This window comes from Rhizophagus irregularis, chromosome 18 (genome assembly GCF_026210795.1).
Source record: "Rhizophagus irregularis chromosome 18, complete sequence".
Lineage (NCBI taxonomy): Eukaryota > Fungi > Glomeromycota > Glomeromycetes > Glomerales > Glomeraceae > Rhizophagus > Rhizophagus irregularis.
Window position 1 is genome coordinate 3,305,099 of NC_089446.1, and position 18,285 is coordinate 3,323,383.

At 29.1% G+C, this 18,285-nt stretch overlaps 2 protein-coding genes across 2 annotated transcripts; one reads left to right on the forward strand and one right to left on the reverse strand.

Annotated features, from left to right (window-relative positions):
• Nucleotides 1-7,416: 7,416 nt before the first annotated feature.
• On the reverse strand, nt 7,417-7,656 carry OCT59_010325 (uncharacterized protein; the record flags this gene model as incomplete). The annotated part of the gene is made up of 1 exon (XM_066132937.1): nt 7,417-7,656. One exon carries the CDS (start codon nt 7,654-7,656, stop codon nt 7,417-7,419), a length of 240 nt encoding a protein of 79 aa, XP_066000532.1.
• Nucleotides 7,657-16,773: 9,117 nt separating this feature from the next.
• On the forward strand, nt 16,774-18,078 carry OCT59_010326 (uncharacterized protein; the record flags this gene model as incomplete). The annotated part of the gene is made up of 1 exon (XM_025310330.1): nt 16,774-18,078. The coding sequence occupies one exon, from the start codon at nt 16,774-16,776 to the stop codon at nt 18,076-18,078; it is 1,305 nt and encodes a 434-aa protein (XP_025183363.1).
• Nucleotides 18,079-18,285: the final 207 nt, after the last annotated feature.

Consider the following 18,285-nt stretch of genomic DNA (forward strand, 5'->3'; position numbering starts at 1 on the left):
ATGTATCGTACTCAAGATGTTACACCATATATTCACGTATTGGTAAATCATGTAGGAGAATTTCTTGAAATTCATCAGGAATTTGGGTTGGCTGCCTTTTCATGTTCAGCTGTTGAAAAAAAAAACCATATGCAAGTATGTCTTTATTTTTAAAACACATTAAAAGATGGGGGACATGAGAATTCACGAAAATCTGCAATCTTGGAAATGTTAGAACATGAGAATCGGCAGTTATATTTTGCATTAAATGAAACTCCAAACTTTTTCGAAGCTCCCAAAAAATTCAGACTAGAGTAAAGTTAAACCAATACAATTTTTTTTTAATTTGAAAGAAAAATTATAATAAAGATAATGACGCATTGATGCTATACAAAAAATATACAAAGAAATCTATAACAAAGAAAATCTTAACTAATACATGAAAATTAATCATTGTTGTTGAGACCATATCTCATTATCCCTACCAGTTACCTCTCTAACTAAATTGCGCGTAGGGATGCTAGTTTCATAGACCCATTTAGAATACCCCAAGTCTGGTTTCCTAATGCCAGTATTCCTACAAGAAAAAAGAAGAAAGAAGCGTTAATACACTTCTTAAACAAAAATAAATCACCTCTATTTATACTCACTCGCTCTCTCATTAAGTCCAGTTATTAAAGCGGGCATTCTTACAAAAGAAGTAATTACATTTTTAAGAAAAAAAAAGATCCCGCCTATTATAAAACATACACGCCCATTTCTCAATTAAGTTAATTTTAAGTCCAGTTCGTTAAAGCTGGCATCCCTACAAAAAAGAAAGAAGAAAAAGAAACATTACTATGTTTCTCAAACAAACAAATAATTATACGTATTCTGTTCTCATCTGTTCTTCAATTAGACTAAATTCACAAATTGGTTAAAAGCTGGCGTTCTTACCAAATAAATTTTTTTTTATTAAAAAAATTTTTTTTTTGTTCAGATTGAATTGATTATCCGATCATATCTGGATTTAATATTAATACTACTGTATCATGTTAAAAAAAAAAAATTTTTATCAAATTTTACGTTAATCGCGTGATATGTAAAGTCTGGCTGAAATTACGTTAATTCTAGCCGGAATGAAAATTTTGATAAATTGAAATTTTTTTTTAAATTCATATGCACATTGTACCAAGCATTTAATTTTGAATTGTTATTTTTTATTTTATATAATAGAATCAATAGCTATTTATTATAAAATAAATCCACCAATATGTATGAAACATCATAATTCTAAACATTATACCATAATGTCGAGTGATAATAATATAAAATAAAATGGATGTATAAAACTATAAAATGTTTGTCTAAGATATAACACTTTCAAGTTTGAAAAGTAATTGTTGTTTTGTTAAAAATGGAATGGTTATTATGTGACATTTCTTCTTTAATGTATACGGTCTAAATATCTCTATATATTTGACGTTATTATACAGATCAAAAAGAATTTATACAGATCAAAAAGAATACATTTACGTAACATTTGCGTAAAGTAAGAACTTTAAAGTTTAAGCCAATTCTGACTGGTAATTTACAAAATAACAAACACATTTCTTAAAAAAATTCTGAATCAGAATACTTTTCCAGTTTTCATCATTGATTCTGCAAAAAATTGAAAAGTTCAGGTGATAATTCAAGAAATATCCACCTATAAAAGACTAAACAATTATCAGGTTGATCAAGTTCATGTAATACCAAATTTAATAAATTGTCTGATTAAATAATCGCGTATATTAAATGATCGCGTATATTATAAGGCTATAAGGCCTATTAATTCCTAAAAAGTTAATTTAACCACTATTTTATTTAAGACTATTTATTTTGTACATTTTTTTTTTTTAAAAAAAAAACTTTCTTTCTGAAAGTAGAGTTTGCCTCCTATACCGTTTGCCATCGTACATAGTGTATTATAGGAAAAGGCGGACTTGAATTATATAGGTGTAAGCTTATGTTATATAGGCGTAAAGCTTATATAATTAACGTAATGAAAATCCTTTAATCAAGGGTTAAAATAAGTATGATGGGATATTCTCATATATCATGAGCTCTGTTTGTTCGAAGTGTTGTTTTATATATAATTAAGTAGGCTTAAGTCGTAAGTAACTTTTTTATAACATTGATTATTGGAGAATTACTAAGTGGCAAAAATAATTTTTAGTTTGTAAGACTTTAACTCCATACCAACTTGTGTGTGTTTGGCGTATATTTTATTCCCTAACCCTTAGACCCACTCGTGGGTTGGTAGGTTGCTTTGCACTTCTTGCAGCTTATCTTTAATGGGTTTTAGGTCCACGTTTGCCCATTTAAAATTTATTAAACAGGATGTCATTCGTCCAAACACATTGCAATGTTTGTTGATGAAGCTATGGTTGTTTAATAAAAGTTCGCTTTGCCAGGCAATTTATGGTGGATTTAATGGATCAAATTACAAACAACAATAATGCAGTCATATGAGAATTCCAGGCCAAAGAATAAGGGTGAATTGTCAAAGTTGAGAATATATTTATATTTTTTTTTAAAGCCGTCATTCTCATAAACTTTTTCATTGTATCCCTAAGTTCAATGATTTTGGTAATGATAAAACTGCAGTTGTTTACAGGGGTTTCCCGCCAAACTTCTGAGGTGAATTTATGTCTGGTGTTTTTGAATATACTTATCCTTTTTGCAATAGAGTCATAGCGAGTCTTCTTAAAGTGTACCTGTGACACTCCATCCAACTTGGGCAGTGTTGCTAGTATTCTGAACGGATCGAATCAGATCGGATTTGAGATGAATCCGATCTGATCTGAATTCGGATCAAAAAAAGTTGGATTTGATCCGATCTGAATTCGGATCAAAAATAATTGGATCCGATCTGATCCAAATCCGAAATGAGCTTGATTCGATTTGGTCTGAATCCAATTCGGATAAAACTGATCTGGTCCAAATCCGATCCAAATCAGAAGTTAAAAAAATGTTTCGCAACGTTTTTTTAAAGATTTATTTAATAAAAAACGTTGCGAAATGTTTTTTATTTCAATATAAACAAAAAAAACCGTTGCGAAACGGTTTTTTAACGAATTTAATAAAAACTGTTGCGAAACGGTTTTTTAAAATATTTTAATATAAACCGTTGCAAAACGGTTTATTTAACTAAAAAAAACTGTTTCACAACGGTTTATTTAACTAAAAAAAACTGTTTCACAACGGTTTTTTAAATCATTTTAAAATAAACCGTTGCAAAACGGTTTATTTAACTAAAAAGAACCGTTTCGCAACGGTTTATTTAATTAAAAAGAACCATTGCGAAATGGTTTATTTAATTAAAAAGAACCATTTCGCAATGGTTTTTTTTAATGATTTTAATGTAAACCGTTGCAAAACATTTATTTAACTAAAAAGAACTATTTTGCAACAGTTTTTTTAACGATTTTAATATAAACCATTTCGCAATGGTTTTTTTAACAATTTTAATATAAACCGTTGCGAAATGGTTTATTTAACTAAAAAGAACCGTTTTGTAACAGTTCTTTTAATTGTTTCAATATAAACCGTTGTGAAATGGTTTATTTAACTAAAAAAACCATTTCGCAATGGTTTTTTTAATGATTTTAATATAAACCGTTGCGAAACGGTTTATTTAACTAAAAAGAACCGTTTTGCAACAGTTCTTTTAATTGTTTCAATATAAACCGTTGCGAAATGGTTTATTTAACTAAAAAGAACCATTTTGCAACGGTTCTTTTAATTGTTTCAATATAAACCGTTGCGAAACGGTTTATTTAATTAAAAAGAACTGTTTCACAATGGTTTTTTTAACGATTTTAATATAAACCGTTGCGAAACAGTTTATTTAACTAAAAAGAACTATTTCGCAACGGTTCTTTTAATTGTTTGTTTTAATATAAACCGTTGCGAAATGGTTTATTTAATTAAAAAGAATCATTTCACAACGGTTTATTTAATTAAAAAAAACTGTTTCAAATGGTTTTTTTAATGATTTTAATATAAACTGTTACGAAACGGTTTATTTAACTAAAAAAACCATTTCGCAATGGTTTTTTAATGATTTTAATGTAAACCGTTACGAAACGGTTTATTTAACTAAAAAAACCATTTCGCAACAGTTTTTTAAATTGTTTTAGTATAAACCGTTGTGAAACGGTTTATTTAACTAAAAAGAACCGTTGCATAACAGTTTTTAAATTGTTTTAATATAAACCGTTGCAAAACGGTTTGTTTAATTAAAAAGAACCATTTTGCAACGGTTTTTTAAAATATTTTAATATAAACTGTTGCGAAATGATTTATTTAACTAAAAAAAACTGGTGCACAACAGTTTTTTAAATTGTTTTAATATAAACCGTTGCAAAATGGTTTATTTAACTAAAATAACCATTTCGCAACGGTTTTTTATTGTCTTAATAAAAAACATTGCGCAAAACATTTTTTATTTTCTATGATTCGGATCCAATTCGGATCCGATCTGAAGCCATTCGAATCTGATTCGATCCGATCCGATTTGAGTGAATAACTGATCCGATCCGATTCGATCTGAAACGGATCAAATTTTTTTGATTCGGATCAGATCACGGATCATAAAAAAGCTGATCCGTTCCGATCCATTTCGGATCAGATCCGCGGATACGAATCATATCAGATTTTTTTGGAACACTAAGTGTCGCTGAATCTAAAGCAAGATACCCGGTTAATTCTCAACTTTGGGTTGATGAGTTATGATTCTGGAGTATTAAGGCATAATGTTTTGACTTACATCACCAATTTAACTCATAATTCTAATTTATTGAATTAGTTTATTATAGATTTATTGATATTTTTTTTTATTTGTTATATAATATTTAAACTAATGTATACTTTATTTGTAATTAAAATTGTTATTGTAATAAATAACCAGTAACTTAAATCTATTGAAATTAACTTTTAAATTAGATTACAAATTATTAAAATATTATAAAATTGAATTTAACGATATTTGATTTGATATTTTTAAAGGTAAATTCAATATTTATAGATAATATCATTTTGATATTATTTTGATACTGAATTAATATTAAAATAATATTATATTGATATTGCATTTATTAAAAAAAAATCATTTATTGTTATAACAATATCAAAATGATATCGTTTCGTTATATCAAAATGATATCATATTAATATCGTATTTACTTTCTATTTTTCATTATTGTTATAACAATATCAAAATGATATCGATTTGATGTTTCGTCAATATCGTTATGATGTCGATTAGATAATTATAAAGTGATATCTTTACGATATCATATTGATATTGAATTAATGTTGAAACGATATCATATTAATATAGTATTTACTTTCTATTTTTCATTATTGTTATAACAATATCGAAATGATATCAATTTGATGTTTTGTCAATATCATTATGATGTCGATTAGATAATTATAAAGTGATATCTTTACAATATCATATTGATATTGAATTAATGTTAGAACGATATCATATTAATATCGTATTTACTTTCTATTTTTCATTATTGTTATAACAATATCGAAATATCGAAATGATATCGATTTGATGTTTTGTCAATATCGTTATGATGTTGATTAGATAATTATAAAGTGATATCTTTACGATATCATATTGATATTGAATTAATGTTGGAACGATATCATATTAATATCGTATTTACTTCCCATTTTTCAAAAAATTCATTGTTGTTATAACAATATTGAAATGATATTGATCTGATATTTTTTCAAACAAATATCTTTATGATATTATTTCGATATATTGAATTAATATTGAAATGATATTATTGCGATATCATAATGATATCATTTGCAAATCGATATCGCCATGATATTTATTTAACATCATTATTATATCAATTCGGTATTGTTTAAAAATTTAAGGTTTCTGTAAAGTATTGCCATGGCAACCAACAGATAATAACAAATGAGGATGCCAAATCTAGATGGACCAGAAAAATTATCAAATATAATCTAGATTATGTTACTTCAACTGAAGACAATAATAAGTGTAACATAGCCATGTACGATATTTTCTTGAAGGATTGGTTTAACGCACTTAAAACAAAAGTGAATTGCCGTTTAAGAGCCAATTACAAAAAATATAAAGCCTTAGAAGTGAAGTCTGTAGAGATTATATGAGACGATCAAACTACATGGCTATCCAGCATATTAGATAAAAATATCCACACCAATATTGTTATAGATAGGGTATTAGTAGATGAAAAACCAGGAGTCACGACTAAGAGACTGGTTACAAATCCAGAAGAGGTTAAAAAAGCAGTGGACAATGACTTCGCGAACATGTTTAAGAAAAGAAATACACAACTGAACACATTGATACCGTTTTGGCAACACATTTACGAACTTATAGGAAAGTTCAAAGAGGTTATGGAAGTTACAACAAAAAATATCACCCTGAAAGAGTGGAATAATATAGTTAAAGATTTAAATGAAAAATCTGCTGCAGGGTTATTCAGCATTAACTACAAAATAATATAACAATTACCTAAAGAATTAGTCCTCCTCTTAATCAGATTAGGAAACTTAATAATACAAACTGGGCTTGTACTTATGGCATGGAAAACATCGGTAATTCTCCCTATATCTAAGCCCACCAACTTTAAATATAACATTTGGAATACTTGACTTATTGCTTTGATTGCTGGATTGTTTTCAGAAAACCTTTACAAAGATGATCACAAACAGGTTGAGTGCCATTTTAAAACAAAATAATGCACTGCAAGGTTAAGGGAGGGCCCTAAATGACGTCATTTAATTTTTGGAATTTTTGTCCCCCCCCTCCCTTCATCATCTTACTATTTAAGGAAAGTGTGTAACTTTATATATAAGTGACCGTATTTTAATATCTAATGCGTCAAATAAATATTTCAAATACATTTTTAATAAATTTTACAATCAATACATTATACCGCAAATTATAAATTTTAGGAGTTTGCTATTTATCGCCGGTGGCGATCATCGCCGGTGTCACGTGATTTTTAATTTTGGCCGGAATTAAATGATCGACATAGAAATTGCCTTTTTTGGAATATTGTGTAACTCATTTCCCGATTTTTATGAGAAATAAAATTGCCTTTTTGGGTTGTGTAACGTTACTCAAGTTTCCAAAAAAGGATATTTTGGCCGGAATTATAAAATTTGGCTGGAATTATGGGATGTGACAAATAAGGATGACATATAGGATTTTTTATACTAAAAAAATTCTAAGTCCCTGAAATACATAGTAAAAACGGAAACAAGGAGGGTGTGACGCGGGGTGACAAATTATACATTATTAAAAATCACGTGACACCGGTGATTCATAGCAATTTTATAAATTTTATTATGCTAAATACTTGTAATTAAAAAATATTTTACTATTGAAAATTAAATTTGAAATGTAAGATGATCCTGTTCCCATAGTTGTGATTTTTTTACGCCACTTCTTTTGTATTTACCATCACGTATATCATTTTTTGCATTGCCATTAGCTTCAACATTAGCATATTTATGCTGAGTATGTGATATTTCACCTGCATGAACCTCTGGGATTGTGTTATTTTCTTTTTCCTGCACCATTTGCACAATCTTTTCTCTTCCATTTTGATGCATAACCTTAGTATGCATTTTTAAAAACGCCTTCGTTGGAAAATACTTACCACATTTTTTGCATACAAGTTCATCATAAATTTCAGAAGAAATGCTTGGGCAATGCATATCATAGTAGCTAGGAAGTCGATCATTAATATATTCCAATGTATGCAGCAAACTTAGAAAGTGTTTATTTTTATCTTGCACAACAGGAGAAAGAAAACCACCATTCAGCGATAAAAAGTCAAAAACATCCAGCCTTACGGTCTACAGCAATCCCCTGTTATTGCATTTGCATAAGTCAAATGAATATTTGCAAATTTGTGAATGACGATCAATCCAATCCCACATCACTTCAGTATCTAAAAAAATATTATGATCATACATGTTCATCAATATAAGTAATATTAACTGGATGCCCATTGATAAGATCGCGATTTCAAATTTCACAAAGATGGTCTCCGGCATGCTTGAAGTTTTTACGAGCAAGTTTTTTATCAATTATAGTACTTTGCCCATTCATATTACCAAGGTGATTTCCATAATTAAAAGCATTAAACACAATTCCTGCCAACTTTCCAGAAAGTGATGCCATGCTTCGTTCTACTGGGTTATATGCTGACTGTCCCAGTGCATGTGTTCGCACTGTAAGATAATCCAAATCAAGTTTTTTAAATAATAGTACATATTTCATAATATTGGCCAGAAACCGGGGATTCTTATCAGGTCCACCATTCGTTAATAAACACCAAATAGGTTTAACAATACCATCATGATACGTAAATTCATGGAAAGACTCCTCTTCAGTGATTTTTACAAGGTCAACCATATGTGTTTCACATGGGGTTCCCAAAAAGTATTCAGGGCGAACAAATATTCTCATTTTACCAGAGCGTAAGGAATCATTGGTGTTACTAGGATTAATCACCAAATAAACAGATGGAATTAGTTTATGCTTAGCACCTTTTGGAAAATCATGGTCAGGAACGGATACAGGTTCGTTTGCTGTCTGTAAAGTTTTAAATGTTTTTTCAACTGCCGCGATCCCTAGTGGATCCTAATGATCACCTAAAATTATTAAAAAAAAACCAAAAATAGCATAAAAAACTTCTCTACCTTGGCTTTGTCATCTTGTGAAATCAGAACAACATCTTGCGAAAATGCTGAAGCAAATGATTTTACACCTTTGACCGATGCTAAACAATAATGTTCATCAATATGTTCATTCATTTCATTTTTTCCAACAGCTGCCAGCCGTATTTGTGCAGGATGATGATGTAGTTGCGCCTCTTTTATTCCTGAATGACGAAGTTGCAAATATTTTTGTATTGTAGATTTTCCCATAAATATTCTGTAGTCCTCTTCCATCTTTTCACGAAGATGTTTGATCGTCCGAACTTTGATTACCTCCTTGCGTCATTTGTGGTCTGCAGCTCCAAATTCAATGCAATTGTGCATTTTTTCCAAAAGACTAGGATCATTCATTAAAAATGATGGTCGACCTGGTGTATCATACATCTCTACAATATTCTCCTTTTCCAACTTTTGCCGTTTCTTATTCCGCCACAGGTCGAAAAGTGAAAAATCAGGCATCAATCAGTCACCAATCGGTCACCAATCAGGTACCTGATTGGTGACCGATTTGGTGCCTGATTGGCATTTTCACCAAATACCGTCACCCAATCAGGCAGTTTGCTACTTTGATCCAGCGATCAGAAAAAGATGAAATATAGCTCATTGGAATCGTCTCAACAAGACGAATCTAATGGTAGTAAAATCGCATCTCTAGGATTAATACTTGATAAGAAATTAAGTAAAATATAAAAATGAAAATGTATCATTTATATTTTATTTAATTTTTTATTAACTATCAATCCTAGAGATGCGATTTTACTACCATTAGATTCGTCTTGTTGAGACGATTCCAATGAGCTATATTTCATCTTTTTCTGATCACTGGATCAAAAGTTAGTAAACTGCCTGATTGGTGACGGTATTTGGCGAAAATGCCAATTAGGCACCAATCAGTCACCAATCAGTCACCAATCAGCTACCTGATTGGTGACCGATTGGTGCCTGATTTTTCACTTTTCGACCTGTGTATCCATTACCTTTTAATTTTTTAAGTTTATTTTCCTCAAACATTATAATCTCCTCAAGTTTTCTAATTTTTGAAGTAAATTGTGTACGAAATTCATGAAGTTGTCACATATAATAGTTTATTGTATTCATATAGTTCAGTCTTAGAATTTTGTAAAAGAGTAAACGAATGTTTTTGTGCTATCGCGTTTTGTGGAAATTGAGTATCATTAGAAGGTTCGGGAATGATATTAGGAGAAGGTTCACGTTCAGTTGTAGGTGTTCTTTTCGAAGAAAAATTAGAAAAATTGGAAAAAGAGGGCTGAACAGGAGTTTTTGATAATTCAGAAATAATGTTCTGAATAATATTTTTATCTTTTGTTCTTATTTCTCACCAACTATTTTGTGCATGCTGCTGCAATTCCTTTTTATTTAATGTTGTATTCTGACTTTTCACCATTTCAGAGAATGCAAAAGCATTTACATATTGTTCATATAGGTTCTGTGGCTTTGAAATAAGATAATTCTTGGAATATTTTGGCTCGCGAAAATATGTTTGTTTCATTATTAAGTAACGTGACCGTAATGAAAAAAAATACGAACATATTTTATTTAGGAAATAAAATTTGGTGTAAAAAGTTGCAAGTGGCGAAAGGAGGTAGCGTGAGAAACTTTCTATTGTGACATTATTGCAAATGGCGTAGTAATTAATATGGCACAGAAAATTTATTTTATTGCTTAATTAGGAAATATGTAACATCATACAAGTTTAAACCCCCCTACCCCCTATGAAATAACGTCATTTAGGGCCCTCCCCTTACAATTGTTGTGGTTTACCCAGAGAATGCACAAACGAACTGATACATTTAGTTAACAACTTCATTGAGAATGCCAGGGAAAACAAAAAAAAATTATGGGCCCTCACACAGGACATGAAAAAAGCGTTCGATTCAGTTAGGCTAGAGGTTTTAAAACAAGCCTTGATTCGTATTGACATTCCAATATCTATAGTTGCATAGATTTTAACTCTTTTCAAATACAGATCTCCTAGGGTCGCCACAGCATATGGCTTAAGTGATGGATTTATTGGAAATGATGGAATTGATCAAGGCGATGCACTTTTTCCATTACTTTGGCGAATTTTTTATGACCTGCTTTTAGTAGGAATACAACAAATTAAAGACAGTGGCTATGAGATGATAGTCACCTGGCAGAATTATATTAACGATCCTATAACTTGGACACAATATAAACCTCAAGTTCTTATCATGATATATGATTTATGATACAGCGTTCCTGAATCATCAAAATTTAGGATGCAAAAGATCGTACATAGCTAGCAAATGAATTTTATTTGATTAACGATATCGATATCAATGCCAAGAAGTCAGAATTGATAATTATCAACCTGATAGTGAAACAACACGCACAAACTATTGAATTAGGCTGAAACCGTTCTATAGTTCAATCTACAAATGATAAAATAAAATACCTCAGAGTCTGGTTTTCTAACAAACTGAGTAAAAGAAAGTAGATGCAACGCCTGTCTATGATAGTCAATAATTTTTGTAATACAGTTTGCAGAAAATTTGTTTCAGCAGGTCAAAGTATCTATCTAGTTAACAGAGTATTGATACTTAGACTAATGTACATAGCTCAAATTATGATATTATTAGAGCAAGATTGGAATCAAATATTCGCCCTGGTAATGAAGTTAGTTAAAAATTGGTTGAAATTGCCTAAGAATACACCTTTATCACTATTATTTCATGAGGGGAAACTCAGTATGGACCATCTATGAAAACACTATTGCATCAACAACATAATGGATCTAATAATTAGATTAAATGGTGCTTTACATGCATCAATGTCTACACAAATTAAACTCAGGGATGCGTAGCTCAAATCACTCATTACTAATCTGATTTTTGACTGCAAACTTCACTCAATGCCTTGAATAAAGCCCTAAGCTTAGAAAAACGTTTCTTTTAATGCATTGGTAATATTCAAAGCAGTTGACATATCAATAGTAATAGATCAGATCAATAGATCATCTTGGAGCGTCATAAGAGGGAAAGAACTGCTACTGAAATTTTTTAAACAATTTTAGCTTACAAAATACATATACTGGATCAATTAAAGCCCACATTATCCAATATACTATATCGACCAGTTGTTTATTAGAGGCACATATCTTATGTCATGAAAACAATATCGCAGATTAGCACTAGTACTCCCTATACAAGGAAGAATAGCTAAATGGTATTGTAATGTAGTCCACTTGTGTACATCTAGAATAGGCAATTTAATGGTCGCTAATGATCTGGAGCTTGCCAAAGTGAATTATTGGGCTTTTTTACTGGATATTGTACCAGATGCACGTTGAAGACAAATCATTTTCATCAGGGAGCTAACAGCTGATACAGATGTATGGTCAATAGGCAAGGTTAACAAAATACATCGTCACATGAAGAGGATTTCAGTGAATTATCATCCAGGATTCAATGATAATGGAACCATTGGATAGCAAAATACAAGACGATCTATACCAGCTGATTGCTGTAAAGTAGCAATATTAGATAAAGACTCCAAAACGCGTAGTTGGAACTTCCCTAGCAAATGGTTATCACACATCCATCATGTCTCAGTACCCAATAATAGGTCAACAACACCATTCCTAGATCCTGAAATTATCTTACCATTAGTTGAAGACATATGGATTCACAGATAGATATATAATGATAACTTAAAATTGTGATTAATGGAAATTAGAAATATACTACCTTATGAAAAAAGTTTATATAATTTTTGTTCAAAAAACATCTAATTTTATTTATTATAATTTCTGTATAAATTCTGTACACCTAGATACAATACAATTACAAAATAATAACTAAAGTATAATAAAAACATTTTAATGTATTAAATGTATTTTAGTAGTATTTTAAAATTATTACAAAATCATTTCAAAAAATTGGCCATTTTTAGTAAAGTACATTATATTCTTTACAATTAAAATTTGGTTTATTAGATATTGTAAATAAATATAAAAGTTTTGTATAAATATACGTTTGTTGAAATAAAAGAACAACAGTTACATTTAAAGTAAAATGTATTAAAAAGTAGCAATAATACATATCTTAATGGTTATGTAGCCCATTCAATTCCATCTAATATACAATCCTTTATTCCAATTCTTGAACCCTTACATGTAATGCTGATGCATTATTTATTTTTTAAACATAATATAAATTAATAAAATATAATGTAACAATTAATAATATAAATAGTTAAAATAATTAATTATCAATTAAATTACCTTTAATAATATCTCAATAACTTAGTTAAACATTTTTTCAAAAAAAAAATATATATAATTATTAAGTACATCAATTACAAATTACAATGTATGGTGATTTGGATAAAGATTTACAAATTTTATTTCCAATGTCAAAGACATGTAAAATTAGCAAAGAAGCCCAAGCTTTAGATAATAAATCTTTTATTAGAATTAGCATATAGTGGATGGATAAAATTAGAATAACTATAAAAAATAAATTCTGTAAAGTTATTAAATACTAAATGATACTTGATCTATTAAACCAATAATTCTTAATGTGTATACAATACTTTTTTGCTCAGGTTTGTTCAATGAATATATTAAAACTATTTTTCATATATGAATATTTGCATTACGTTAGATACATAAAAATTATAATAAAGTACTATTAGTATAGGATTCTGCTTACTTCTAATAGAGGTCACCGTAAAATTTTTAAGATTTATATGTAAATTTACCTTACTTTAAATTTTCCTTCTACTAAGTAATTTTACCACCTTTCCAGTTACATTTTTAAATCACATATATTTTTACTTTACAAGTTCAGTAACATTTATAATTATAGATTATATAAAACATAATTTATTTTATGCATTGGTACTTTTTATTTCTTTTAAAATTGGCCTAATTTTTAGATATAATTATTTTAAAAAAATGTAAAAAAGTCCTATTTAAAATAAGTTCAAAATTGATCAATAATTACAGATATATATATTATTTTTTGACAAAAAAAAAATAAAAAAAAATAACTTTAATTTATCCTACCTATCGCCCCCAACCTTTCCAGTCTTTACTTTATTTTATAATTTTTTATATTACACAGATATCCATAAAAAATTCTTTTTTACATATTTATTCTTTTAATTTGTAATAAATTTGTACGTATCTGTATTTATGTAATGGAATTTACGTGTCTGTGTAATGAACTTATACTAAAAATAATATAATAAATTTTATGTGTTTGTGTAATAAAATTTTACGTGTCTGTGTAATAAAGTTGTAACTAAAAATAACATAATAAATTTTACGTGTTTGTGTAATGAAATTTTACATGTCTGTGTAATAAACTTGTAATTAAAAATAATATAATAAATTTTACGTGTTTGTGTAATGAAATTTTACATGTCTGTGCAATAAACTTGTACTAAAAATAGTATAATAAATTTTACGTGTCTGTGTAATAAACTTGTAACTAAAAATAGTATAATAAATTTTACATATCTGTGTAATAAAATTTTACGTGTCTGTGTAATAAACTTTGTGCTAAAAATAGTATATACTACTAGTAATAAATTTTATGAAATCGTAAATTTTACCTTATAACTACAAGTTACATTTTAAAATCCTGTTTAATTTTACCATATACTTAACAGTTATATAAAAAAACTTACCACAGAATTACATTTATTTTTTTTTTAATTTATAAAGAATTTTACCTTATGAATTCAACCAGTTTTTTTGACTTTTCTATGTAATTTTTACCTTAGACTTGTGGGTGACCTCTATTAGAAGTAAGCGAGTTCTATTAGTATCTTTGTTAGATATTTTTTATTGGGAGATATTAACCATCCTTTTTTGAGACAATAAAAATGTTTTACCTAATTTTAATGATTATTCAGTAGAAAATATACATAGCAAAATTCAAACAAGTATATTTATAAATGCAAGTGTTGATGATATAATTTTAAACAGTAATGTATATTAAATTGGTAAGTATTTTAAATTTTTCAATTCAAAAACATTAGATAAAAAATTAAAAAGATGAATTTATCAAAAACATTAGTATTATCCTTATTATACTCAATCAAAGCTTAATTTTTTAACAAATAAAACAAGTTTATTCTTGTTACAATACTTTCACAAACTTTACTAAAATCTCAATTGGTAGTTATGCACTTGATACAAAAGGAAAAAGAAAAAAAAATCCTACAACCTATTACCTTGCTATGTTAGATCAGCAAAAAGACATTAAAAATCTACCAATTGGATATTATACAGGACTATACTTTTCGTCAAAATGACAAAATACTAATTAAATTTATTTTGACAGACGTAATGTATTTTGACAGACATAATTAATTTATAGTAATTTTATAATAAATAATGAATTGGTCTATTCACTGAAATACGATGTAATTAATTAGCAGAAAAGTATATACAGAACATTATTCTACATCAAGCAAAATAGTTGTTAATTTAAATAATATTGTAGTTAAATTAGAATCACCCGTTTCTTTTATTCCTTCCTCTTGCTCTTCAACTCACCTACCTTATAATATTGTTCACAATAATTACATCTATATCTTAAATTATTTGGTTTTAAAGAAATACTATTATTTATAATACTAGGGTTATTAACTTCCAGCCTATCAGGTACTGGCATTATATGTTCTATAGCCAAAACCTTCAAACACTGGATCAGACTGGATCAGGGCATGTAGTTACATTTTTTTTTACTGAATAATTGTGTAACAATAAGGAATACCTAAAAGAATAGTAAAAGAATAGTATTTCTTTACCATTGTTCTGTGCACACCTTTTTTAGAAAGGATGTGCGGCATCGTCGGCATGCGCACAAAAAAATTCTGAAATATAAGTCTTATGTGATTGGGCGCATATGTATTACAGAGTATAGCCATACCAATAAATTGTGTGTCATCTGCACTAGTATTTGTATCTGGATATCATCCGGATAAATAAATCCGTCTCCATTAAGAATTTTCAAATCCGGTTATCTGATAAAATATTTTTTACAAATCCAGATATCCATCCGGATTAATCCGTGATCTTCGTGGATGTCTAACGGGTCATTAGCGAGTTTATACCCGGATAAATTCCGTGAACTTAATATAATTTATTGTATTTATACATATATCATTAATATTGTATAATAATTTGTAAATATAAAAAAAATAAAATTTATCTCAAAAGCATGAATTTATTTGTGTAATTTATATAAGGTATAGTTTAAACATCAATAGGAGTAGTAGTTAATTGTTGAGCTGGGTGAATATTAGCAAAATGGGAACTATTCCGTTTTAAGAACATAACACGACTAAATAACTCAGGTTTCATTCGTGTTCTCTTAACAGTTAAAAGATTTCCCGCGTCTGAGAACAGTCATTCTGAGGGAGTAGATGCCGCATTTGGAGAGGGAGAAGTCAAAAAAGAAGTAATATCGCTTTTGCGCTGTGTCATACTGGAAAATGGAGTATTACAAATGACGATAAGCAAGATAAAAAGTGGTTTAACGCGTTTTAGTATTTTTATTACTTGGTGATTCATGTAGCGAAATATTGGACATTGAGACAATTATTACTACATTGTGCAGATTGGCATTTAATATTTCTTAAAATGTATTTGATCTGCTAACATAAACGGATATATCCGGAGGATCCGTTTAGACTAAAATTGTATCCGGATAACGTCAACTCAAAAAAACCTTTATCCGGATACCCACTTCTTACCGGATATCCATTAATACAACCGGATTTGCTATATCCGGATACAAACACTAATCCGCACAGCATGCAAAAATTACCTTCTTGACCTGTGTAACCATATCATCACCCCTCTGCATAATATAAATAAATATTTTATAGTAAGGGGGTCAGTAGGACGTGACGTGATGATTTATGCAGTATTGATTAGGTAAGGCTCTTTTATCAAAATATCACTAAAAATTTTTTTAATGGAATAAATTTGCTAAATAAGTAAATTGTCAAGTAGCTCGAATGTCTCCAGAGGAATTGAAAAAGTTAAAAAAGCGTGAGAAAGAGCGTGAGAAGGAGTTGTATAGTAAAGAATGCGTTGCCCAGAGTATCAACTTTGTTGTCAGTGAAGCAAGTGATGAAGTCACTGACTTGAATGTTCTTGATAGATTTTCCTGCTATTTAGCAACAATACTTGCAAGGGATAAAGAGGTAGTTGCAGTATGGTTGAAAATTGTACAAGGTCGCTGTGAAATTTACCTTTCTAAGAACTTTGATTGGCTCGACAAAGATGTTGAGTATATTGATAATATTACGAAATATCTGAAAAATATATCGAAAAATGCTCCCGAGATATCAGAAGATACCGAAAGTGATTTTTTCGGGGATGTGGTGTCATACTGCTCTACTAAACTTAAGTCTAGATTGGATAAACTTAAGAATGATATTGAAATCTGTGCCGGTAATAAATACGTTAAATCTTTTAGAGATTTTTTTTCAGCTAAGGTTGGCGATACAAATAATACAAGTTTGATCTTGATATCCCTAGTTTGTAACAAGTATTATAAGCAAGTTGAAGATGAGTCTGAAGATGAGTCTGACTTCCCCCCAAAATTCTTAGGTCATATTAAGAAAGTGGGGTCTTATATAGAGTCTATTAAAGGTATCATAGTATGTGCACGTAAGAAACAATATAAATCACTATTCTCTAACATTAAAGTGTTTAAAGGAAGGCCTGTTATCATAAATGACCAGCCCATATATTCGTGGAAAAATATTATCAAAAGGTTTATTGATGAAGACAAATATAAACGTTTAATGGATAAGTGTTCGAAAAAGCCTGAAGTAATAGAAAGAATCAATAAAGTATATACCGATAATGCCACACAACAACAACCACTTGACGACGATGACGTTAAACAATGTATATACTTACATGCAGAAATGAACATATTGGCCCCCTTAATTATCGACAGTAAAATTAAAAGTAGGGTGTTTATAGCGGTGTCTAAGAGATGTTGTTACTTGTGCGAACTTTATATTGATTTTGCAATAAAACAAGGATATAATATCATCGTCTCCGGGAAACACGGAAAAATATATAGTAAATGGATACTTCCGCATGTAAAGGATAACAACTTCAAGGCCAGATCCCTGACATATATACTAGAAAATCTTGATCGAATCATAGAGAAAAAATTAGAACACTCGGTGAATTGTGATAGTCCAGATCCATTTGATGATAGTGATAGTGATATTGATGATGGTGATGATGAATTTATGGGAGAATATACTCAATATCATATTGAGAAGTATGCCCTACTATAACTTTAATATATTTTTTTAGCAAGGCTGCGTGAAATTTAGAAAATAATCAATATATGCAATTTTCAATTTGGGAGCTATACCTTTTTTATATAAAACATTATAATTAGGGAATATCAGATTTGTAGAGAAAAAAGCGAAACTTTATTCTTGTAAATGAATGTAAAAAAGTTAGCTTAGGGGGAAACATCTCGAGCTCTAACCCATAAG